Source organism: Anomaloglossus baeobatrachus, chromosome 6 (assembly GCF_048569485.1).
Source record: "Anomaloglossus baeobatrachus isolate aAnoBae1 chromosome 6, aAnoBae1.hap1, whole genome shotgun sequence".
In the NCBI taxonomy this organism is placed as follows: domain Eukaryota; kingdom Metazoa; phylum Chordata; class Amphibia; order Anura; family Aromobatidae; genus Anomaloglossus; species Anomaloglossus baeobatrachus.
The window spans coordinates 206,509,176-206,535,116 of NC_134358.1; the positions used below are offsets into that span (position 1 = coordinate 206,509,176).

General features: G+C 43.8%; 1 protein-coding gene across 1 annotated transcript in view; it reads left to right on the forward strand.

Annotated features, from left to right (window-relative positions):
* Positions 1-1,153: 1,153 nt before the first annotated feature.
* The window catches only part of GALR1 (galanin receptor 1), a 46,663-nt gene continuing 21,875 nt past the window's right edge, over positions 1,154-25,941 (forward strand). Inside the window, exon 1 of the mRNA XM_075316067.1 lies at positions 1,154-2,014. Coding sequence (XP_075172182.1) covers positions 1,340-2,014 — 675 coding nt within the window. The 5' untranslated portion in view covers positions 1,154-1,339. The remainder of the gene's footprint in view (positions 2,015-25,941) is intronic.

Here is a 25,941-nt window from a genome sequence, read left to right on the forward strand (position 1 = left end):
TAGCGCTCACTCATCATGAGAACCGAGCACCCTAGCATGGTAGTGTTCGCTCATCATGAGTATCTAGCGCCTGAGCATGGTAGTACTTGCTCATCACAAGTACCAAGCACCCGAGCATGGTACTGTTCACTCATCATGGTAGTGCTCACTCATCACTAGTATTGAGGACCCAAGCATGGTAGTGCTCACTCATCACGAGAACCGAGCACCCTAGCATGCTAGTTTTCGCTCATCACGAGTATTGAGCACCCAAACATGGTAGTGCTTGCTCATCACGAGTACCGAGCACCTGATCATGGTAGTGCTTGCTCATCATGAGTATCGAGCACCCGAGCATGGTAGTGTTCGCTCATCATGGTAGTGCTCACTCATCACTAGCATCGAGCACCTGAGCATGGTAGTGTTCGCTCATCATGGTAGTGCTCACTCATCACTAGTATTGAGCACCTGAGCATGGTAGTGTTCGTTCATTATGAGTACCGAGCATGGTAATGTTTGCTCATCAATAGTATTGAGCACCCCAGCATGGAAGTGCTCGTTCATCACAAGAATCAAGCACCCAAGCATGGTAGTGCTTGCTCATCATGAGTATTGAGCACCCGAGCATGGTAGTGCTTGCTCATCACGAGTATCGAGCACCCGAGCATGGTAGTGCTCACTCATCATGAGTATCGAGCACCCGAGTATGGTAGTGTTCTCTCATCATGAGTATTGAGTACCAGGGCATTGTAGTGCTCACTTATCAAAGTTCTGTGTAATGAATGGTATATAAAGGAGTAAAATAAATTAATGAATAATATGAGGTTGCAATGTGAAATCAGTGGCTCAAAGGTCATTAGCCTCAGTAAATAACACTTTCAGGTGCTCACCTTGGTCCTCATTTTATGCATATTTTCTCTGATTCTAGGTTGCTTTCAGCTTCCCTCGTATCTGTGCAATTGATTCAATGTATTAATATGTACCATAATCTCTAATTACTGAAGCATTAAAAAACAATATTACGTACCTAGTTATTAAGACACTGGTGAATTAACTTCAGCCCTGAACACTGGACGAATAAGAAAAGAGCTTCAGCATCGTCAGCTGATAGAACATGAGGGAGGAGGTGAAAACTCCAGGCTGAGAGGAGCAGTCACACAAGAGGAAGCACAGAGGAAGGAGTGCTGTCAGCACCCAGCTCTGTCCTGCCTGCCCTAACTGAACTCACGCACTTTCCTCCATAGTCCTCACCTGCAGCTTCTTCATCACTTGCTTCTATAGTCAGAGTTCTGTGCAGTAAAGTACAGACTGAAGTACAGTGACTGCTGATCAGTGCATGGCTATCTGACTGGTTGAAGACATGGATCACATTACAGAGCTGGGGAACAAGAGTGAGGGGTTTACCCTGGAAGCAAATGGATCTGATGAACATCCATCTGTAAAGCCACTCTTGGGCATTGGTATAGACAATGTTATTACTCTGGTGGTGTTTGGCATCATATTTGCACTAGGTGTCTTGGGCAACTCATTGGTCATCACAGTATTGGCAAGAAACAAGCCTGGCAAACCTCGAAGCACCACCAACATCTTCATACTGAATCTGAGCATTGCTGACCTTGCTTACCTTCTGTTCTGCATCCCTTTTCAGTCCACTGTCTACATCCTGCCAACCTGGGTGCTTGGAGCATTCATCTGCAAGTTCATTCATTACTTCTTCACAGTATCCATGCTGGTGAGCATCTTCACCCTGTCTGCTATGTCAGTTGATCGCTATGTAGCTATAGTGCACTCGAGAAGGTCTTCTTCCATTCGTATTTCAAGAAATGCCCTACTTGGAGTCATCCTCATCTGGATCCTGTCCATTGCAATGGCTTGCCCTGTTGCCTATAACCAACGCCTGATCCACAGGAGCAACAACCAGACCTTCTGTTGGGAGTTCTGGCCAAATCTGAAACACAAGAGGATTTATGTGGTTTGCACCTTTGTCTTTGGGTACCTGCTCCCTCTGCTTCTCATTTCGTTCTGCTATGCCAAGGTAATTCTATAAAATAGTAGTATGTATACATTTCTTGTTTAATAAACCTGTCCAACAAAGTCGTGTTTGTAAGAGCTGGATGCAGGTTTATCCACTACAATGCTAATGAGATGGCAGATGTCCAAGCTATCTGCACTAATCCACCTTCCAATGACTATATACACATATGTCTATGGAGCTGGTTCTTTCATGTTAGTGCATACATTATGGACCCTTATTAGCAATTACTTTTCCTTAGTACTAGCTACTGTAATTCCTCTTTAAATTAGCATTAGAGCACAATCCTATCAGACTGAGAGGCTGCACACTCCACCAGTGCTGTCATTATACCTGTTGCTTCTGTATGGGGCTGAGGATATTAGTGTGCACAGTTAAGAGCATGAATTAATTCAATTGCAATGCAATGAACACTCCTGACTTGTCCGCAGAGACGTATTTGTATATTTACTGGAACTTATTGACAAACTGAATATATTGCAATTATTTCTTTATATTTCTGCTTAATCCTCCTAAGGAGAAGATATAGACTTTGGTCCCCAACATCAGCACTTGTGAAAAATGCTCTAAACAGAAGGGGTGCAGCATATCTGAATTTATTTAACCCTTTACAGGTGAATGATTACTTTGTGTTTACCTACAGATCTTTTTAAGAGCACAAAGTATTGTGTAATTCTACATCTCATACTCACTTCTGTTATACCTATGTGTCAAATTGTGTGTAACCAAAATCTAATCCATAGTAGAGGCATACATCCCTTGAGATCTATTGAACATGTGAACAGTCACTGACCTGAGATTTACTCAGGCTGGAGGTTAACAGACAATACATTAAAAATGAATATGTCTTGTAATAGAGATAAACTCTGAGCTATACCAGGTAGACATGAATTATGGAGATGGGTGTTTTTATAGAAATCAGAGATTGTCCAGGGGGAGGAAAGTACCCATTAAAGGAATTGTCCAGAATAGCAAAATACAAGTGTTTTCTTTTCAGAAACAGCAGCACATCTGTCAATTGACTATTGCAGCTCAACCAAATGAATGTGAACTGCAATACCAGACACAGCAAGCAACTGATGTGGCGCTGTTTCTGGAAGAAAAGTAACAATTTTTTCTAATGGAAGAAAACCCATCCAACTACCCTTGTGTATTACTCAGAGCAGAAAGCGGCTACATAAGTGGTCTTTCACTCTGTTGGACCCAGCATGTCAGTGCATTACTTGGACAGCCCATTGATTTCAATAAGAACAGTACAATTCCTCATTTTCCTCATGCAGAATTTAGCAATTGCTATTGTGTTCCCCACTGCTTACTGCTTATCACTCGGGGGGTCTCAGCTTACCGTCAAGGTACCTTTCGGAGAAAAAAAAACTCTCCAAATTATACGCAACCGCTTTAAAAATATATTTTTTTATTCACTTGCAAAAGTCGACAGAACATGCGAGCTTCTGTTCATCTCTTAGGAAGTCTCAGCAGAAATGTTGTTAAGCTTAGAATTTATTCCTAGAAGTTACCAGGTGTCAGAGTGACATATTACAAGAATAGCGTATCGTTCACCGAAACTCAACTGCAGGCTTCAAGATACTGTCAAACTGGAGAGCAGAGTCACCAAGAAAGACTAATAAATCTCATGTGGTTATACGCTGTCCACAAAGGGTTAAAAGTGCAGCTTGTAAAGAGTTAACTCAGACAAAAGGGACTAATTAGGTAGCTATAGAATCCAGCAGTATGGCAGATGCGCTATATTGTCTATATTCTTGTATATTCAAACTGGTTTGTCTAGGGCTGTATTGTGAGCCCTTTAATATTGATATACTACTTTTTACTACTGACTTGGTGTTTATGATCACATATCACACTTGTTGCCTTTTGTCACCTGAAACGGACTGATTGCAAATACCTTGTATCACTTGCCTGACAGATCATTTGCACCAGTGAAGAATTCACCACAAATGTAGACATGGTAGTAAAAGTCCAGAATATCCCTCTCATATTCCTGCAGACACCACTAGGGGCAGCTTAGTGCATAGAAATGTTACAGCTTCCATTGAGTTCAGTGACAACTGTATATAAATTCACAAGCACCGAGCTCCTCTTAGTGGTGGTTGCCGGTATCCAGTTTTACCAGGTATTGTGGAAAGGAAAGTATGAAATTAGGGCATCATGGGATAGTTGTCCCAACATATGGAAAAAAATTGTCTTCAGACTGAGCCTCTTATTAAAACGAGGAGGAGGAATCCAGCTCCACAAACAGTAAAAATCATCTTTATTGGTACATGTTGAAATTCAAAATAACATCCATATCTGCTTAGAGCAATACAAAGTATTGATGCATTTTTGGTCCATCAAGCACCTTTAGTTATGGTATACCATGGATTTCTCCTCCTTAATTTTCAGGCACTGACACTATTTGTGCTTTGGACAGATTTGATCTCAGGCATTATTGGTGAGCTAAACTTTATTTCTGCCTCATATTAAAATACTTAAAAGGAATCTGTAAGCAGATTTTTGCTATCTTATCTGAGAGCAGCATAATGTCGGCAAAGAGATCCTGAATCCAACGATGTATCACTTAGATTACTGGGTGCAGCTGTTCTGACACAATCAGAATTTTTAGATTTAATCATGTAGCAAAGCTGAAGGAGCTGCCCTTGCCCACACCAGGCTATCTATAGACATTGTCAATTGACAGTGAGTTGTTAATCAGAGGAGGAGAGCATGCTGGACTGCCCTGCGAATGACATTGTAGTCCAAGCAATGATTAGTTCCGGTTGTGTCCTGCTGCTTAAACAAACATTCCAGGAAAACAACATATCAGATCTTGACAAGACAGACTTCTCTGAATTCCATGTTTTAACCCTTGCAGCATGCTGTATTCAGCTTATATAGCAATATTGTGCTGACAGATTCCCTTTAATCCACTTCTTCCTGTGTACACGTTGAGTAATTGGTAATGTTGATTGAACCGATCACAACTTGTAGTGCAAAATGTCCGACCTGGCTTTATAGTCCTAAGACATGTTCATGAACATTGCATGTACCCTACTGATAAATGTGATGCATGCTGGCCAAGGTGAGACACTGGCACACTAGTATCAAAAGAGCTCCCGCTATAAAGATTTGTTATAAGATCACAGTGATGATTAAATGAATAAAAATCAGTAAATTGTTTGGAGTTTTCAATGGTAGACGGGGGCCACACTAGGTTATGTAATGGGATGATATTACTTGGTTTGCACATTCATTAATAAATATCTTAGAATCATAGAATAGTAGATTTGGAAGGGACCTCAAGGGCCATCGGGTTCAACGCCCTGTGAGTGCAGGTTTTCCTAAATCATCCCAGTTATATGCGTATCCAAAAGAATCGTAGAATGGTTGATTTGGAAAGGACCTTAAAGACCATCGGGTCCAACTCCTTGTTAGTGCAGATTTTGCTAAATCAACCCAGTTTTAAATCTATCCAACAAAACAAAAGAATGGTAGGGTTTGAAGGGACCTCAAGGGCCATCGGGTCCATCCCCTTCGAGTGCAGAACTTCTTAAATCATTCGAGCTATATGTTTATCCAATAGAATGATAGAATGATAGATTTGGAAGGGACCTCAAGGGACATCGATCCAGCTCCCTGTGAGTGCAGGTTTTCTTAAATCATCCCATTTATATGTTTATCCATCTTCTGCTTGAGGATTTCCATTGATGGAAAGCTCATATGTATACATGAAGCATGTATGTTCACCTTAAGGCCCCGTCACACTAACCAACATTGCTAGCAACATCGCTGCTAACGAACAACTTTTGTGACGTTGCTAGCGATGTTGCTGTGTGTGACATCCAGCAACAACCTGGCCCCTGCTGTGAGGTCATTGGTTGTTGCTGAATGTCCTGGGCCATTTTTTAGTTGTTGCTGTCCCGCTGTGAAGCACACATCACTTTGTGTGACAGCGAGACAGCAACAACTAAATGTGCAGGGATCAGGAGCTGGCTTCTGCGGAGGCTGGTAACCACAGTAAACATCGGGTAACCAAGAAGCCCTGTCCTTGGTTACCCGATATTTACCTTTGTTACCAGCCTCCGCCGCTCTCACTGTCAGTGCCGGCTCCTGCTCTGTGCACATGTAGCTGCAGGACACATCGGGTTAATTAACCCGATGTGTGCTGTAGCTAGGAAAGCAGGGAGTCAGCGCTAAGCATTGTGCGCTGCTCCCTGCTCTGTGCACATGTAGCTGCAGCACACATCGGGTAATTAACCCGATGTGTGCTGTACTAGGAGAGCAGGGAGCCAGCGCTAAGCATTGTGCGCTGCTCCCTGCTCTGTGCACATTTAGCTGCAGCACACATCGGGTAATTAACCCGATGTGTGCTGTACTAGGAGAGCAGGGAGCCAGCGCTCAGTGTGCGCTGCTCCCTGCTCTCTGCACGTGTAGCTGCGTGAGCTGGTAACCAAGGTAAATATCGGGTTGGTTACCCGATATTTACCTTAGTTACCAAGCGCAGCATCTTCCACGCGGCGCTGGGGGCTGGTCACTGGTTGCTGGTGAGCTCACCAGCAACTCATGTAGCCACGCTCCAGCGATCCCTGCCAGGTCAGGTTGCTGGTGGGATCGCTGGAGCGTTGCAGTGTGACATCTCACCAGGAACCTCCTAGCAACTTACCAGCAATCCCTATCGTTGTTGGGATCGCTGGTAAGTTGCTTAGTGTGACTGGACCTTTACACTTGTCTCTTCCCTATAGCACCTTGAAAGACTTAGCGTAATGTAAATTAGTGTTGCTTAATCTGTTCTGAAGTGGGACCTGCACGGTTGGTGTGTTATTGTTCAGGGAGGCCAAGTGTCAGCATGCCCCTAATTGATGAAGCTAGCATGCTATTGTTCCATGCCTTCTCTGACCACCATGAAGTTCTGCGCATTCAACCTCCAATTTTCTTCCATTAGGCTTAGGGTACCTTCACACTTAGCGATGCAGCAGCGATCCGACCAGCGATCTGACCTGGTCAGGATCGCTGCTGCATCGCTACATGGTCGCTGGTGAGCTGTCAAACAGGCAGATCTCACCAGCGACCAGTGAACAGCCCCCAGCCAGCAGCGACGTGCAAGCGACGTTGCGCTTGCACGGAGCCGCCGTCTGGAAGCTGCGGAGACTGGTAACTAAGGTAAACATCGGGTATGGTTACCCGATGTTTACATTAGTTACCAGTGTGAGCAGGGAGCAGGGAGCCGCGCACACTAAGCGCTGGCTCCTTGCTCTCCTAGCTACAGTACACATCGGGTTAATTAACCCGATGTGTACAGCAGCTACATGTGCAGAGAGCCGGAGCCGGCAGCACAGGCAGCGTGAGAGCTGCGGAGGCTGGTAACTAAGGTAAATATCGGGTAACCACCTTGGTTACCCGATGTTTATCTTGGATACAGCTTACCTCAGCTGTCAGACGCCGGCTCCTGCTCCCTGCTCACTTCATTTGTCGCTCTCTCGCTGTCACACACAGCGATCTGTGTGTCACAGCAGGAGAGCGGCTTTGAAGAAAACGAACCAGGGCTGTGTGTAACGAGCAGCGATCTCGCAGCAGGGGCCAGATCGCTGCTCAGTGTCACACACAGCGAGATCGCTAATGATGTCACTGCTGCGTCACAAAAAGCGTGACTCAGCAGCGATCTCGGCAGCGAGCTCGCTGTGTGTGAAGCACCCCTTAAACAATGATTTGTCGCAGATAGGGACACAAACAAATAGTCTTTTCAGCTGTATTTTTAATTTGATGTTTTTCCAATGTAGACATTAAGTTGAACAGAGAAGATACAAGGGAAGACTAATTACAGTTGCTGCGCACATATTGTCTTCATGAACCAAAGTCGGTCACTTATTTGCGTACACTTTATAGAATAGGTAGACCATACTACAATTGCCATTGTTTGGTTGCTTGAAGTTTTGTCCCATTATATGTTGGTAGAAACATTAAGCCATATAAACCGGTTCAGTACTTTACGCTCTAGGAAGAGGTAATTAGTCGATGTGTTTACTTGCATGATCTAAACATGTCGGACTGGTTCCTGAATAAACAGAGCTTTTCCTCTGTGTGACTTTTAGATGACTTCACAATTTGCTGATCATTAAGGTAAATCATTTTCTCTGTTATTTTCTATCATTTTTATGAATTTCTTTGTTATGATGTTTTTTTATTTTGGTATGCTCGTTTCTATTTTCATTTTTATTATATTAGTGTAATTTCTGTTTTCAGAAGTTTTAGTTTTTGTGAATTTATCTGTATGACACAGGACATTATTTGAGAATCATTTACAGGATATTGAAATTAGACTAATAAAAAAGAAAGAAGAAACTTTGAAAAATAACATAGTATGAATTGCGTTGTTATTATATTGTATCCATCTCTTAATAAAAGGTTTTTCCTCCATTTATCTAACGAAAGGGAATATTATAAAGTAATAAAAAATATATTACTTTTTCCTTATACGTGATGACATCACATACATTAGTTGCCCAACCACTGCCACCAGTCACTGGCCAGAGCTGTAACACTTGAATGTATAGCACTTGAGCATTGAGACCTGTGAGCACAGAACACAACTTAAGAATCCATCCAAGCCAAGGAAGCATGAATAGTTCAATTTATATACAGCATTTTTTTTAATTCATTTCAATCAGCCATATACATTCTGTAATTCTGAAAATCACAGGATTGATAGACATATATATTTATTCGGGAACGAAACTGAGCACCACACACAGAAATACCAACTCCTAAACTCCTTAGAATGCCATCATTGTGGTTATTAATGGTGGTCTGAGGAATATTCTACACTTGGGCACACAAATAATGCAGATCTATTGCAGGCACATCCCTCTCCAATTGCCAACCAGACGTCTCAGATGTGCTTGATTGGAGATGTTGCTGATCTTGAAGTCAACCATAAATTATGCTATCGAAAACCATAATCCCAGGAGTAGGACTGGTGTGGCATTCAGTCATAATGGCCCCTTCATTCAGATGCAAAAATATCATTGGTGCAACCTATGTGTCCGGATAGGGGCACAAGAGATAAGGGGGCCCATTTCTACGTACAAAACAGGTGGAATTGTGTATTTTGATGAGCTTTTGGGATGCACAGGGCTCTTATATTGTTCCTGCACAGGTACCCTCTTCTGTCTGTGTCGACCGGTGGCTTCATTGGTCCTATCCCACCACTTCAAAAGCTATCATACAGAAAGACAGCCGTGGACATGGGAATGGAAGCTTATACTCTTCAGACACAATGATAGCTGGAGAATTGTCTGGGGACTACATAGGTAACTCCATAAAGAGACCTTTATAAGGGTAAAGTAAAAAAAAGTAAAATGTCATCACAGGGTGTACAAATTAAGCCCTCCAAGAGCCCCAATATCTTAAAAATGAAACCATTATGGATCTCAGAAATGGTGACAAAAGCAATTTTTTTTTCTTTTACAAATTTCAAAAACATTTTTCATCACATAATAAAAAAAAACTAAATATGTTTGGTATCTGGATAATCACCTGGATAAACAATAATTTGGATAAACTGAGGTCAGTTTTACCATATAGTCAACATGGTAAATAAAACCTGAAAAAAACCCCCAAAACATTGTAGAATTGCACTTTTGTTTTCAATTTCAACTTATTTGGAATTTTTTATCCTGATTTCCAGTACGCTATGTAGTAGAATGAATGGTTGCATCCAAAAATGCAACTCATCCCACAAAAACCATGCCCCAATACGGCTATGTGTAAGGAAAAGTAAAAAAGGTATGGCTCTTAGAAGAAGGGGAGAAAAAAAAACCCAAAAAGCAAAACAAAAATCACCCAGGGGTGACAGGGTTAAAGTTCTTGTGTTAGCCATATAACAGCAGCAGGAGAGCTCCCTGCAGGCTTCCCTCTTTGGATGTTCATGATGAGTTTATGAAGGAACTAAAAAAATAATTATATCTATAAAATGTAATTAGAGTTAGGGTACCTCCTTAATTCCTACATTTGTAAACTGTTCTCGGAAAGGCAAAACTTACAAGTTCAACATTTCCACTAGTGACCACCCTAGTGACCACATAGCTACGCAAAACAAGAAGTGGGGTCAAAGGTATTTTGGAAACACCAGGATGGTGCTTAATAATTCAAAATCAACTTTTGTTGTGTAAAAATAGGCTTTAGTATGAAGTATAAAGGAGCTCTTAGATGATCTTTATAAAAACCGTTCTTATTGACTCTCCAGTTTTTAAAACTTATTTTATTAAACATTTCTCAGAAATTCTTACTTAATATAAGGAGTCCTGTGTTCAGAATCACCATCTTTTGGTTAGAGTATAAGTGGTTACAAGAGCATCTCTGCCTGGAGGGCCCGTCCTGAATGACACAGAAGCCCAATGATGTGAATGGACGTGTGTGTCTGTCTGTCTGTGTGTGTGGCTGAGCCTAGAATGAATGGACACTTGGTGGTGTGTATGTATGCTGTCCTTCATCATGGAGCCTCTGAGTGTGGAGTTGACTTCAGGAGGAGTGAATGGCACTTACTTGCTTCTCGGGCTGGTGTCCATCACCCTTGCTTCGAGTTGTTGACATGGAGTAGAGGGTGGTTTACATGATGGTGTCATCGCTACCAATATATTGTCGGGGTCACGTCGTTAATGACGCACATCCGGCACTGGTAGCAACATTGCAGCATGTGACACCAAGGAGCGACGATCAACGATCGCAAAATCGTTGAAAAACAGTGATCGTTGACACGTCGCTCCTTTCCTTAATATCGCTGCTGCCACAGGTACGATGTTGTTCGTCGTTCCTACAGCATCACACATTGCTATGTGTGACACTGCAGGAACGACGAACATCTCCTTACCTGCGTCCACCAGCAATACGGAAGGAATGGGTGGGCGGGATGTTACATTCCGCTCATCTCCTCCCCTCCGCTTCTATTGGCCGGCCGCTTAGTGATACCTTAGTGACGTCGCTATGATGCCGAATGCACCTCCCCCTTGAGGGAGGGATTGTTCGGCGGTCAAAGCGACGTCGCTGAAAAGGTATGTTCGTGTGACGCTGCACATTATCGCTACGGGAGCGAGCACCAAATGTCGCACAAACGACGGGGGCGGGTGCTATCGCGCTCAACATCACTGGCAATCGCTAGAGATGTTGCAGCGTGTAAAGCACCCTTAAGACACACCACACCAGATTTCACTTAGCCAACCAGAATTCATTTGTTTTTATTCCTCGTTATGACAGGCAAGGTCTTCCTTCCTCTCCCTGTGAGGTACTACTCTTTGTGCTGTCCCCCGCTATCTTGGATCATATCCTTAATACTCCGGGGTCTGTTTCTCCAACTACCTCACACTGCACACATTCGACCTCTTCCGCGCCTCGACTGTTCTCCAGCCAGATGTCTCTCTAGACCTGCTGGGGTGAGCCGTAGGTTCCGGACCTTTTGAGGTTACCTCAAAGTTCCCTGACTGTCCCTAGCACCGAGGCTATGTCTTCTCAACTTGAACCCAATTCAATACCCTTGAGACTTCTCTCCTGTCCCCCTTCTCTCTCCATCTGTCACTCCTCACTTTCCACTTCCTTAACCTTATCTTATCTTCACATTTAATCTAGAACTGGCTCGATGCTGCCCTAAAGGTGGTGTCACACACACCGACGGCGACAACGACGTCACTGCTACGTTACCATTTTCTGTGACGTGGCAGCGATGTCCCGTCTCTGTCGCTGTGTGTGACATCCAGCAATGAGCTGGCCCCTGCTGTGAGGTCTCCGCTCATTGCGGAATGTCCTGCTTCATTTTTTGCTCGTCGCTCTCCCGCTGTGAAGCACACATCGCTGTGTGTGACAGCGAGAGAGCAACGAACTGAAGGGAGCAGGGAGCAGGAGCCGGCATCTGGCAGCCTGCGGTAAGCTGTAACCAAGGTAAACATCGGGTAACCAAGAAGCCCTTTCCTTGTTTACCCGATATTTACATTAGTTACTAGCACCGCCGCTCTCACGCTGCCAGTGCTGCCGGCTCCCTGCTCCCTGCACTCCTAGCCAGAGTACACATCGGGTTAATTACCCGATGTGTACTCCAGCTACGTGAGCAGGGAGCCGGCACTGGCAGCGTGAGAGCAGACCGCTGGCTCCCTGCACATGGAGCCGGAGTACACATCCGGTAATTAACTCGATGTGTAGCCTGGCTAGGAGAGCAGGGAGCCAGCGCTAAGCGTGTGCGCTGGTAACCAAGGTAAATATTGGGTAATGGTTACCCGATATTTACCTTAGTTACCAAGTGCAGCATGGCTCCCACAGCAACGCGTGTCGTTTTGATCGCTGCTGCGTCTGATGTGTTTGACAGCTAAACAGTGATCATAACAGTGACTTACTAGGTCGCTGTTGCGTCACAGAAAATGGTGACGTAACAGCGACGTCGCTGTCGCTATGTGTGAACCCAGCTTAAGTCAAAAGCAAGTTGGCAACCATTGTTCTTCTAGTAGACAATCCTACCTCTGCTACATACATATGTGTGCATGTGTACTTACTACTTGGTGTATACATGTGTGTGTGTGTGTCCTTTTTGTGTATACATGTGTGTGTAACAAAGTGTTTGTGTTACACACTGTGTGTATGTAGCATAAACAGTGCAGACCAGAGTAAATGTAAACATATTAGCAATCGCCCATTTCAAGTAAAATGCAGCTCTTTCATTGGTTTGGATTGTTTATAATGGAAAAAAAATCATTGTTCTCACCAACATATCACCTGTTGCAAACTGCAAATGTGCAGCTGATAACATACTTTACGGATCTATAAGGCTATGTGCGCACAGTGCGTTTTTCGCGGCGTTTTTGCGCGTTTTTCGGGTGCGTTTTTGGCCTCAAAACTGTATGACTTTGCTTCCCCAGCAAAGTCTATGAGTTTTCATTTTTGCTGTCCGCACACAACTGTTTTTTTAAGCTGCGTTTTTGAGCTTGAAAAAAAAAATGGACATGTCAATTCTTTCCTGCGTTTTTCTGCGTTTTCCGCCCATGCAATGCATTGGAAAAACGCAGCAAAACGCAAAGATCAAAAACGCAGCAAAACGCTTTTTTGATGAGTTTTTTCGACGCATTTTTGTGCATTTTTAGCAGCCAAAAACGCACAAAAACGCAGCGTCAAAAAAACGCAGCGTGCGCACATAGCTTAAGTGATTGTTCTGTGCCCATCATTCTTCCTTATCTTGTGTAAAGAGGCTGGGAAACAGGAAGACATAGCTGAGAAATGTGATGAGCCACATGATGGGGCTGAGGAGCAACATATTAATTGGCTGGATTTGTATATGGATGGGCTTAAAATAGGGATCCACTGTAGGATAGTGTAGTATGAAGACTAGAGGTGGCAGAGAGGATTATTGTTTTGCAGGAGAAGACTGTGTATAGAGGGGCTGAAAGGATTGATGTGCTGCAGGATTAAATTGTATATAGAGGGGATGCACCCTCATCACACCCCCGTTGCATTATACTGTCCCCTCCTGGCTTTGGCCTCACACTGTACCCCCCATGCTGCCTCCTCTCCATATAGGCTCCCCCACACTACCCAGCCTCCATTCTGTGCCCCCTCACATTTTTCTCAACCCATACTGTCTCCTCACTAGAGATGAGCGAACTGGTCCCGGTTCGGCTCGAGGCCGGTTCGCCGAACGGGGGTCCCGTTCGAGTTCGGTTCGTCGAACGTTCGACGAACCGAACTCGAACGTATAGGCTATAATGGGAGGCAATCACAAACACATAAAAATGCATTATAAATGTACACAAACAGTTAATAAACATTGCCATAACACTTACCGATCCCCGCGATCCCTTCTGCACTTTGTCTCCTGCCGCTATTCCATCCGATGATCGCTGAATCCTCCCGGTGACCTGCACTGCCAGCAGAGATGCAGGACCTATCGTGACGTCAAAATAGCCATGTGACCAGTCACGTGGCTATTATCTCATTGGCTACAGACTGGTCACATGACTATGACACGTCATGTAGGACCTGCGAGTGCATCTCTCCGGTACACGGTGCACATATGTGTATCGCCGTGTACCGGCGACATGCTCTAGCACACGGTCGACTCCCCGTTCCGTTAGGGACCGGCTGACACAGCCGGTCATTAACGGAGATCACCGTTGCCATAGCAACGCAGTTAGTGGTGACGTCACCGCTAACCGCGGCTCCGAGAGCACCGTTGCTATGGTAACGCGTCTGTCAGCGTTACCGCTGTTACCGCTAGCAGCCAGCACTGATCACTCACGGAGTGAAGGCTGCACGCTGCTTCCCGATTGTAGTGATGATTGTAGTGAGGATGGAGGTTCCCCAGCCCCAAGTGATGAGCTGGTGAATCTCATCCTCACTACAATCGTCACTACTACTACACTAGAAAGAAAGAAGACAGAAGAGCAGGATCGTGGAGGGCTGACAGGGGGTAATAAAGATGGAGTGTCTAATGTGTCTGTGTATTTATTTCTATTAAAGTATTTTTTCTCTGTGTGGTGTCTTTTTTTTAACCCTTTATTGGAGATTCTTAATGGCCGGGTCAAACGTGCCTGAAATTAAGAATCTCTGGCTTAATACTGGCTGGTAAAACAAAGCCAGTATTAACTCATGATTACCCAACAAGCCACCCAGCTCCAGGGCTGTTGGAAGAGTTGGATACAGCGCCAGATGATGGCGCTTCTATGAGAGCGCCATTTTCTGGGACGGCTGCGGACTGAAATCCGCAGCAGAGGCGCCCACAAACCTCGGGCTAACCTGTGCTGCGGATTCCAATCCCCAGCTGCCTAGTTGTACCCGGCTGGACACAAAAATGGGGCGAAGCCCACGTCATTTGTTTTTTAATTATTTCATGAAATAAGTGAAATAATTAAAAAAAACGGGCTTCCCTATATTTTTGGTTCCCAGCCGGGTACAAATAGGCAGCTGGGGGTTGGAGGCAGCCCGTGGCTGCCAGCTGTACCTGGCTAGCATACAAAAATATGGCGAAGCCCACGTCATTTTTTTGGTGGGCAAAAAACTTCTGCATACAGTCCTGGATGGAGTATGCTGAGCCTTGTAGTTCTGCAGCTGCTGTCTGCTCTTCTCCATACAGACAGACAGCAGCTGCAGAACTACAAGGCTCAGCATACTCCATCCAGGACTGTATGCAGAAGTTTTTTGCCCCCTGAAAAAATTATGTGGGCTTCGCCATATTTTTGTATGCTAGCCAGGTACAGCAGGCAGGTACGGCTGCCCCCAACCCCCAGTTGCCTATTTGTACCCGGCTGGGAACCAAACATAAAGGGAAGCCCTTTTTTTATTATTTCATGAATTTCATGAAATAATTAGAAAACAAATGACGTAGGCTTTGCCCCATTTTTGTGTCCAGCCAGGTACAACTAGGCAGCTGGGGATTGGAATCCGCACCACAGGTTGGTCTGAGCTTTCTGGGCCCCACTGCTGCGAATTGCAGTCTGCAGCCGCCTCAGAAAATGGCATTTTCATAGAAGCGCAATCTTCTGGCGCTGTATCCAACTCTTCCAGCACCTGCCTGCTATACCTGGCTAGCATACAAAAATATGGCGAAGCTCACGTCCTTTTTTTGTAGTTTTTTGGCAAAAAAAATAAAAAATGCTTCCCTGGATTTTCCATTGCCAGTGAAGGTAACACCAAGCAGTGGAGGTTAGCAGCCAGTAGCTGCTTGGATTACCCTTAGCTAGCAATACAAAAATGCAGCGGGAGCCCATATATATTTTTTTTAATTATTTATTTAAATAACTAAAAATAAAATGGGCTTCCCTGTATTTTGATTGCTGGACATCACAGTGCTGTAAAAATAAATCTTTAAAAAAATGACGTAGCGCTCCACGGTATTTTTGATTCTCAGCGCAGATAAAGCAGACAGCTATGGGTTGCCACCCCCATCTGCCTGCCGTTACCTTGGTTGGCAATCAAAATACAGGGAAGACCATTAATTTTTTCTATTTAAAAAATAGTTAAAAAAAAAAAATGGCGTTGGGTCCCCCCATTTTTGATAGCCAGCTAGGGTAAAGCAGACGGCTGTAGCCTGCAAACCACAGCTGGCAGCTTTACCGTGGTTGGGGATCCAATGTGGAGGTCCCCTCAGGCTCTTTTTTATAATTATTTTATAAATATTAATAATTACACAATAAAAGTAGGGTCCCCCCCAAATTGGATCACCAGCCAAGGTAAAGCGGACAGCTGTGGTCTGGTATTCTCAGGGTGGGAAGGTCCATAGTTATTGGGCCTTCACAGCCTAAAAATAGCAGGCCGCAGGCACCCCAGACGTGGCGCATCCACTAGATGCGCCAATCCTGGCGCTTCACCCCAGCTCATCCCGTGCCCTGGTGCAGTGGCAAACGGGGTAATAAATCGGGTTGATACTAGCTGTAAAGTCACCTGAGATCAAGCCCAGCAGTTTGTGATGTCATGGCGTCTATTAGATACCCAACACCATAAACTGTCAGTACTAACAAAAACAAAAAATCGACAAAAGAAATTTATTTGAAAAAACAGTCCCCAAAACATTTCCTCTTTCACCAATTTATTGTAAGAAAAAAAATAAAGGGGTCCCACGACGACTCTGGACCGTCTAGAATATGGGGGGGAGACACTCAGGGAACGTATCCCCCATTTTCTAGGAGTGCAGACCCTTCATGTGAGGAGTGTGGGTGCAATGAATCTGCACTCACTCTCCCCGGGTCCACAGCAGCAGAGTCCATGTCGTAATGGTTTCTACCAAAGCTGCAATGCCATGCTCATGAGGTAAGGGCATGCCTAATCAGGAGAACTACTGTAGATTAAGCTCTGCTCACTGGTATATAGGTGCTCAGAGGTAATAATAGATAAAATTAGTGAGTAACCTCGGCACTCTATATCTCCCAGACTAAGTCAGTAAGTCACAATGGATAGTAATGCAAAATCACTCTTTATTGGTCCGTATTAAGAAATTTTTTTTTTCATAAGCATATATGTTTTTGTCCAAAACAAGTTACAAATGACGTTTCGGCCTGAGCCTTCGTCAGATTGGACTTATCTGCATGTAATCATGAAAAATGACAATAATCAGTATCACATAAGAGTGAGAGAACAATAACATAAACTCGAACAATGTAGAGGTACAATTGGGATGCAGCAAAAAAATTGCAACACAGCAAGAAATGAAACACATGATACAAATGTCATAATACAGTACAAGGACAATATAGTAATGACAAATATGGGGTCAGAGTAGGCTTAGACAGCTCTGGTACGAAAGAGATGTCAATCATAAAGTAACATGTGCAGTAGGTGTAGAGCTACAGTATGCATGGCAGAGCTAATGGGTAGACCGACCATAGAAAAAGAACGGAGAAAAAGTGGAGAAAAAATGGAGAAAAAGTGGAGAAAAAGTGGAGAAAAAATGGAGAAAAAGTGGAGCACCTCTTTGGTGCCTTTCATGTGGCACTAAGGGGTGCTTAGCTTTGTATTTAGCCAAAAAAATGAAAAAAAAATGACGTAGGGTTACCCCTAGTTTTGTAGCCAGCTAGTGTAAAGCAGACGGCTGCAGCCTGCAGACCACAGCTGGCAACCTCACCTTGGCTGGTAATCCAAAACTGAGGGCACCCCACGCTGTTATTTTAAATTAAATAAATAATTTAAAAAAAAAACACGTAGGGGTCCCCCAAAATTGGATTACCAGCCAAGGTAAAGCAGACAGCTGGGGCCTGATATTCTCAGACTAGGGAGGTCCATGGTTATTGGACTCTCCCCAGCCTAAAAATAGCAGGCCGCAGCCGCCCCAGGAGTGGCGCATCCATTAGATGCGCCAATCCTGGTGCTTCGCCCCAGCTCATCCCGCGCCCTGGTGCGGTGGCAAACGGGGTAATATATGGGGTTAATACCAGATGTGTAATGTCACCTGGCATCAAGCCCTGGGGTTGGTGAGGTCAGGCGTCTATCAGATACCCGACATCACCAACCCAGTCAGTAATAAAAAAAAATAGACGACAACCACATTTTTATTTGAAAAAACACTCCCTAAAACATTCCCTCTTTAACCAATTTATTAGAATGAAAAACAAATCCAGGTCTGGTGTAATCCAAGGGGTTGCCATGACGATCCACACTGTCCCAGTCAATGAAGAGCAGGATGTTCCCCATTGGCTGGGAGAGCAATGCAGTGACCTGAGCTAACATCAATGGGTCAGCCCAGGTCACTGCAGGGGATGACAAGTGCTGCTATCAGCGAGGTACATTACCTGCGCTGATCTCCAGCACACTGACAGCCCCTGTCACTGAGGTCAATGACCGGCGCCTTCACACCAAGTATCGCGAGAGGTCCGTGACGTCTCGGGTCGGAAGCGAGAGGTGATGTGACAAGCGGCGGCCATGGAGGACAGTGACAGCGCTGAGGTCGGGATGGCGGGACTTCATCACCGCAGGTAAGCCGAGCGGGACCATGTGTGTGTGTGTGTGTGTGTGTGTGTGTGTATGTGTACATACCGTGGGCAGGAGGGGGCGGAGCGAGCTGAGCGGGGAAGTGTGGGCTTCCTGCACGTAACTAAGATAAACATCGGGTTACTAACCAAAGTGCTTTGCTTGGATACCCGATGTTTATCTTGGTTACCAGCTTCTGGCAGGCTGCCAGCGATGGCTCCTGCACACTGTAGCTGTAAAAAGCCCTGCTTTTTGCTGCTAGAACCGTTCTCGAACGTATCTAGAACTATCGAGCTTTTGAAAAAAGCTCGAGTTCTAGTTCGATCTCGAACAGCCCCAAAAATCACTCGAGCTTAGAACTGGAGAACCTCGAACCACGAACCGCGCTCAACTCTACTCCTCACTACCTCTGCACCCATCCCCCCTCATTTCTCATACTGTATCTGCATATATTGCCCCATCACTCTCCATACTGTGTCCACATACATTTCCCCCACTTCTCATACTGTCTGCATCCATCCCTCCTCACTCCCTATACTGTATCTGTATACATACGCCCCTTACTACTTATACTGTGTCAACATACATTCACCCCACTACTCCTCATACTGTGTCTGCATACATTCCCCCTTCACTCCTCATACTGTGTACACATACTAAACCACCACTTCTTATATTGTGTCCACATACATTCCCGCCTCACTCTCCATACTCTGCTTGCATACATTCTCTCCTCACTCATACTTTGTCCACATACATTGCCTACCTTGCTCCTCATACTGTGTCTGCATACATTCCATCCTCATTTTTCATACTGTGTCCACATGCATCTCCCCTTACTCCTCATACTGTATCTGAATACATCCCTCCTTACTGCCCATACTGTATTTGTATAAATTCCCCCTTCACTCCTCATACTGCACCTGCATACATTGCCCCCTGACCCTTTATACTGTGTCCACATACATTCCCCCTCACTTTGTGTCTGCGCCCATCCCCTTTCTCTCCATACTGTATCTTTACACAACCCCATCACTCCTCATATTGTCTGCATCCATCTCTCCTCGCTCTCCATACTATGTCCACATACATTCACCCATTCACTCCCATTACTGTGTTTACACCTATCCCTCCTCACCCCTCATACTGTGTCTGCAATCTTCTACCCCTTGCTCCCCATATTGTGTCCGCATACATTCTCATTTTACTCTCCATACTGTGTCTGCATACATTTCACCCTCATTTCTCATATTGTGTCCCAACCCACCCCCCTTACTCCCCATACTGCATCTGCATACATTTCCCCCTTCTATATTGTGTTTGTGCTCATCACCTCTCTCTCTCCATACTGTGGCTGTATACATTCTCTCTCATTCCTCATACTATGTCCACACTCATCTCCCTTCACTCCTCATACTGTGTCTGCATACATCCCTCCTCACTCTTTATATTGTGTCCACACTCATCCTGCTACCTCGCTCCTCATACTGTGTCTGCATACATGAACCCCCACACCTGTCGTCTCATACTCGTTCATTAAATTTCCCTCCTTCCTTTAATTACAATAAAACTTTTGTGTCTTCAGCTCCACTGGACCACTTACCACCAATGATGTTAGTTGCCTCTGTTGTGCTGAGGAGTACTGAATGACGCAAATATAATTGATCAGTGGGATCCAACACACTGCACTTTCTCTGAGTTGACTGTCAGCTTGATAGCCGGCTAAAGAAACAGCCATCTCCCACAGTGAGGAGCAGCAAAATGCAGCCATCAGGGAAACACCTCGGCACATGTTTCCCGGAGGATCACACTGCAGTCTGACTCTTTTCAAGGCCCGTTAACTAAGATTCATCAATATTCACTATTTCCATTGCCAACCCTCTGTGCCAGTGTTTGTCATCATTTGTAGACTGCTATACACACTCCACACCCTGTGTCCGTGTCTGTTATTCATTGTAGTCAGTTTTCTGGATGGTAGTGTAAAAAGAAATATATAATTTTAAAAAATGGCCAGGCTTCCTCCATATTCTGATAGTCAGAGAGGGTAAAACAACAGCTGTAGGCTGCATACCCCACCTGTGTGCTTTACTGTGGCTGGATATTAAAATAGACGGATCCTATGACATTTTTTTTTTAAAAAAGGCTTAGGGATATAATTGCTCACCGCGGGTCCCTGTTGGCTATCAGTGATTGCCAAAGCCTGAAGAGAGCAGCTATGTTTTCCCTCTCTGCTGCCTCTGGATGTAGCACAGGTGAGTATCATAGTGGGACTTCATATAGATTTTGTCAGATCTGCAAGGGTGATTTGGGAGTTAAAAAAGGGCTGAAAGATGGCGTGTGTATTCTATTTCAAGTAAAGGATTTTTTCGGTGTCTAATTTTTTTTTTCACATACAGGATTAGTAATGGGAGTGTTTCATAGACGTCTCCCATTACTAATCTAGGGCTTGATGGCAGCTCTATTTTTTTGGCAAATTACAGCTGTCATTAACCCCTTAATTTACCCCGATTGCCACCACACCAGTGCAATCAAGATGAGCCAGGTCAAGCACCAGGATTGGGGAGTAATATCCATGGCTCCTCCCATCCTGATAATACTAGCCCCAACCAGTCTGATTTGTTGTGGCTGGTTATAAAAAATGGAGGGGACTCTATATTTTTTTAAAAATGATTTATTTAAATATTTTTTTAAAAAAAATGGTGTAGGATCCTCTCTATTTTGATATTCAGATAGGGTAAAGCTTACAGGTGGGGCTGCAGCCTATAGCTGTTGTTTTACAAATAATGGCAGGAGCCTACATGATTATTAAAAAGTATTTCTTTCTTTTTCCACTACCATACAACAAACTAACTGCAACCAAACACAGACGTGGAGACAGGGTGGGGGAGGGTGTATAGCAGTCTGCAACCAATCACAGAACGTAGTACAGAGGGTGGGCAGGGGAAGCAGTGAAAATTGATGAACCTTAATGAGCCGGCCTGGAAAAGAGTCTGACTGCAGTGTGATCCACCTAGTGTGCAGTGCAGTGTGATCCACCTGTGATCCACCTAGAAACATAGTATGTATAACTATCCTGCTTTTACTACCATTTACCTTCCATTTGTAGCCCCATAGTTCTCACTACTGCCATTTTACAACCCAGAACTTCTCATCCTCATTGACTTATATGGGGTTTGTTGTCTGGGGTTGATTTGTTTTTTTTTATTGTCTGTGCTGGTTTCCCAAGCCTGATTATCAATGGGTTTGCTCATCACTAGTGATATTGTATCAGGTGGAATGATTTATTATTATAATATGCAGGATTATTACTGCAATGAAGTGATTGTGATGGAGCAGGATGGGTGTGTGTGGAAGGCTATTCAAATTGCAGCATCTTTCCTATGTATAATTAGACATTAAATGCAAATTGCTTGTTTGTTGCTTATAGCTTCATGGTTTTGTCTTCATTAACTAGAAGTAAACTATTATTCATTTTTATTGATACAACAGAAAGAGGATGTGAGCTTTATGTAATGCGTTGTTAGTAGCCACACTATGGGCACCCACCTAGTGCTACATGAGACACCAGATTAGGGATAGGTTGCCCCGCTCAAGAGCCAGTACCTTGTGCCTGCTCACAGGCTATAATTCGCCAGCCATTGGTGGCAGTCCACTCCCTCACTGATTCAATGAATGAGGCTATTAAATGCTCCACTTAAAGGGAACCTGTCAGGTGCAATATGCACCCAGAGCCACAAGCAGTTCTAGGTGCATATTGCTAATCCCTGCCTAACTGTTCCTGCGTCTAGTAGCAGACATTAAGAGAACTTTAGAAAAAATATTTCTAAAGATCCTTTTATAATATGCTAATGAGCGCAGGGACTAATTGCAAGGGCGTTAGTTCCTGCACTTATTCCGTCCATTTTGCATATTAGCACGTCCACAGAGGCATGATAACATGTTATTCAATGCCCATGGTCTAGCGTTATGGACCATGATGGAAGTGCATACCTGTGTCCGTTGCACCAACTCAGATGCTGAGCTTAGGGTTAGTGCGCATGGATCATAAGCCACCACACTTCCGGTCATGCACACTAGATCTCTCTGAAACCAGGACGCGTACACTTGGCTTCATAGTGCGCATGACCAGAAGTGCAAAGCATTTTGATCCATGCACACTGACCCTAATAAGCTCGGCTCTGAGGCGGTGCAACGGACACAGGAACGCATGTCACCACTGATGATGACGCTGGGCCATGGGCATTGAATAGCATGTTAGCACACCCCTGTGGGCATGCTAACATGCAAAGAGGGTAGAATGAGTGCAGGAACTAACACCCTTGAGACTTGTCTTTGCACTCATTAGCATATCATAGAGGATCTTTAGAAATACTTTTTCTAAAGATCCCTTTATGTATGCTACTAGATGCAGGAACATCCTGGATGAAGCACGCCTGTTGTGAAATGCGCGTCAGTATGAGGGGTCGCCACACCACTCATGGCATTTGAGCAGCTGCCTGTTGGTAATATTGGTTACTATTTGAATGATTAATTGTTCTTTTCTATTTCCTCTATATCTATGGATAATTGATATGTGTCACATATAACTTTACAGCAAGCAATGTTTTCTTCTGCCATGTATAGTTAACTCATATTGTATGTAACTATTTATCTACTATTACAAATTGTTAAATCTGTATTGTGGATGCTGGCTCCCCATATCAATACCATCTGTCATCTGGGGTGGTCCATTCGAGTTTTATGTGTTTATCAATATGTTATTAATAAAGAATTTTTTAATTATTGAATTTTTGAAATTGGCTTGTTGTTAATTGGTTTTGCTATTGTTCATGCATATATCCTTCCATACTAGTTTTGGTATTGGTGTTTAGATGCAGGGACAGTTAGGCAAGGATTAGCAATATGCACCCAGAACTGCTCGTTGTTCTGGGTGCATATTGCACCGGACAGGTCTTTAAATCTAGTAGTAGCTATGCATACATCATTGTTGTATTCCTACTTTGGATTGATGGGGGTCCAAGCAGTCAGTCCCCAACCGATTAGAAAGTTATTACCGTCCTATAAATGCTCAATGTTAGTCATAACAGCTTAATCTCTCTATAGTCAAAAGTTATGAAACTCTGTAAAATATTCCGTGCTTTCATTTTTTGTGTTCACGTTTTCTACTTGCTATCAGTAAGTGGCAATATTAAGCATTTACAGTGAAAATGTATCATTAGACTGACTTCTCACTCAGTAGGTCAGCTTGTTACACTATATCAAACTAGGTAAGATCTATTAGCCTGGAGTTCTAGGCCAGGAGAGAGATTTGTGCTGTTACTAGATTTGGCTTACAGAAGATTATCTTGCCTATTTTTCAGTTGAAGAAAATACATCACATAGCGATGTGTTAGGGTTGACGCGTCAAACGATAATTGATCAAGTCTACATTCTTAAATGTTCGCATGAATAAAAAAAACGAATGAAGAGTTAGAAATTATCAAAATAACCGACATCAAGTGTGTTAATATAAATTAATGTAAACTAATAAATAGATTAACATGCTTTAGAAGTATTGTGGGTGAAACTACAATTTAAATTCTGTCTGGACTCGTAGAGCGAGTCTGTGAATCAATCTCAATACCATCACCGAGTGATTGACAGCGCTCCTTCTGTACTCGCTCCTGTAAGAAAAGCTGTCATACATACAAATAGTTTTCAAGATGAAACCAATGTCATTTAGTTTTAAAACAGGGAGATATTTTTAGGATAGTTGCACAGTCGTAAAGAACTTGACGTCTTATTTGTTTTAGCATTGTTGATCGTTTGTTTGGTGAAGGTCTGCTTGCTCTGACTCTTTAGTTAACTGTGTGAAAAAATATTATTTAATATTGTATACTTGAATCCCTAACAAAATCACCACAGCATTTATATAAAAAATACATTTACTGTATCCTAGAAAAAATATAATAAAATAGTGACTCTTACAAATGCACATAATGATGAAGGAATGACAGTCACAATAGATACAGCGCAGTAGAGTTATTCAAAACAAAAGATGAAATACAAGGCAATAAAGTGACAGTATGGTCAGAATGCTGAAAGACTAATGCTGCTATAAAATAACACTACAGCAGTGGCAACATATACTGCTGCTCTTCACGATTACCTTGTGCAGTGGCAATCAGGGTAATACGTCTGTGGTTGATGTCAGCTGTGAATTGAGAGCTGGCATCAAGCCCAGGGGTAAGTAATGAAGAGGCAGCTATCAGACACCCCTTTTACTAACCCGGTAAGTATAGCGTTAAAAAGAAAACACACACACACTGACATCAACCGCAAAAGTTTTAACCTGATTGCCACTGCACCAGGATAATCGGGAAGAGTCAAGCAAAGAGCAATCCATATATTAGATGTGCCAGCTCTGAGGAAGCTGCGGGCTGCTATTTTTAGGATAAAATGGGTCAAATAATTATGGACCCTTACGGCCGAATAATACCAGCCCCAACTGTCTGCTTTACCTTGGCTGATTATCAAAAACAGGGGGATCCCACGTCATTGTTTTTTAAATGTATTCCCAATCCAAATTTGTTTGCAGAGCAATTGTCCTGCTCTTACTCCATTTTGCTTCCATTTACAGCCCCACAGCCCTTACTACGATTATTTTATAGCCATTTTACAGCACAGAAGTTTGGGTCCTCATTGACTTATAAAGGGTTTGTTGCTGGGAGTAGAGATGAGCCACCCTGTTGAAGTTCAAATCAGCAGGTTCATCCGGTATGTAGTGTGTCCACTAGAGATGAGCGAACCGGCTGTGGTTCGGCTCGAGTTCAGTTCGTCGAACGGAGGTCTCGTTCGAGTTCGGTTCGGCGAACGTTCGACGAACCGAACTCGAACCGCATAGGAAACAATGGCAGGCAATCACAAACACATAAAAACACCTAGAAAACACCCTCAAAGGTGTCCAAAAGGTGACAAACAACTCACAACACAACACAAACACATGGGAAAGTGACAAGGACATATACTCATGCGAAAACAAAAGAGCTGGACAAGGAAAAAGAGGAGGAGACACAGATATAGGCATGGCACGCCCTTCTAAAATCATGTAAAACACCACAAGGTGACTCCAAGCGCAGTTCTCCCTTTTTTCCAAAAATTGGGCCACACACACACACACACACACACACACACACCCACCCCTTCAGTGGCAGCACTTGTGCCCCAGTTGTACACTTCACAGCTAGATTTGCATCAAGCACATTCAAAAATACGCCATACTTAACTGTTCCCAGGATGACCCTGGGGTAGGTAGATAAAGTCTTTGCTGAACCATGACTTGTTCATCTTGGCTCCTTTTAAAAAACACAGCAAGCAAGGGTTACTCCAAGCGGAGTCTCTTTTTTTTTCCAAAAATTGGGTCACACAGACACTCCTTCAGCGGCAGCACTTGTGCCCCAGTTGTACACTTCACAGCTAGATTTGCATCAAGCACATTCAAAAATACGCCATAATTAACCGTCCCCAGC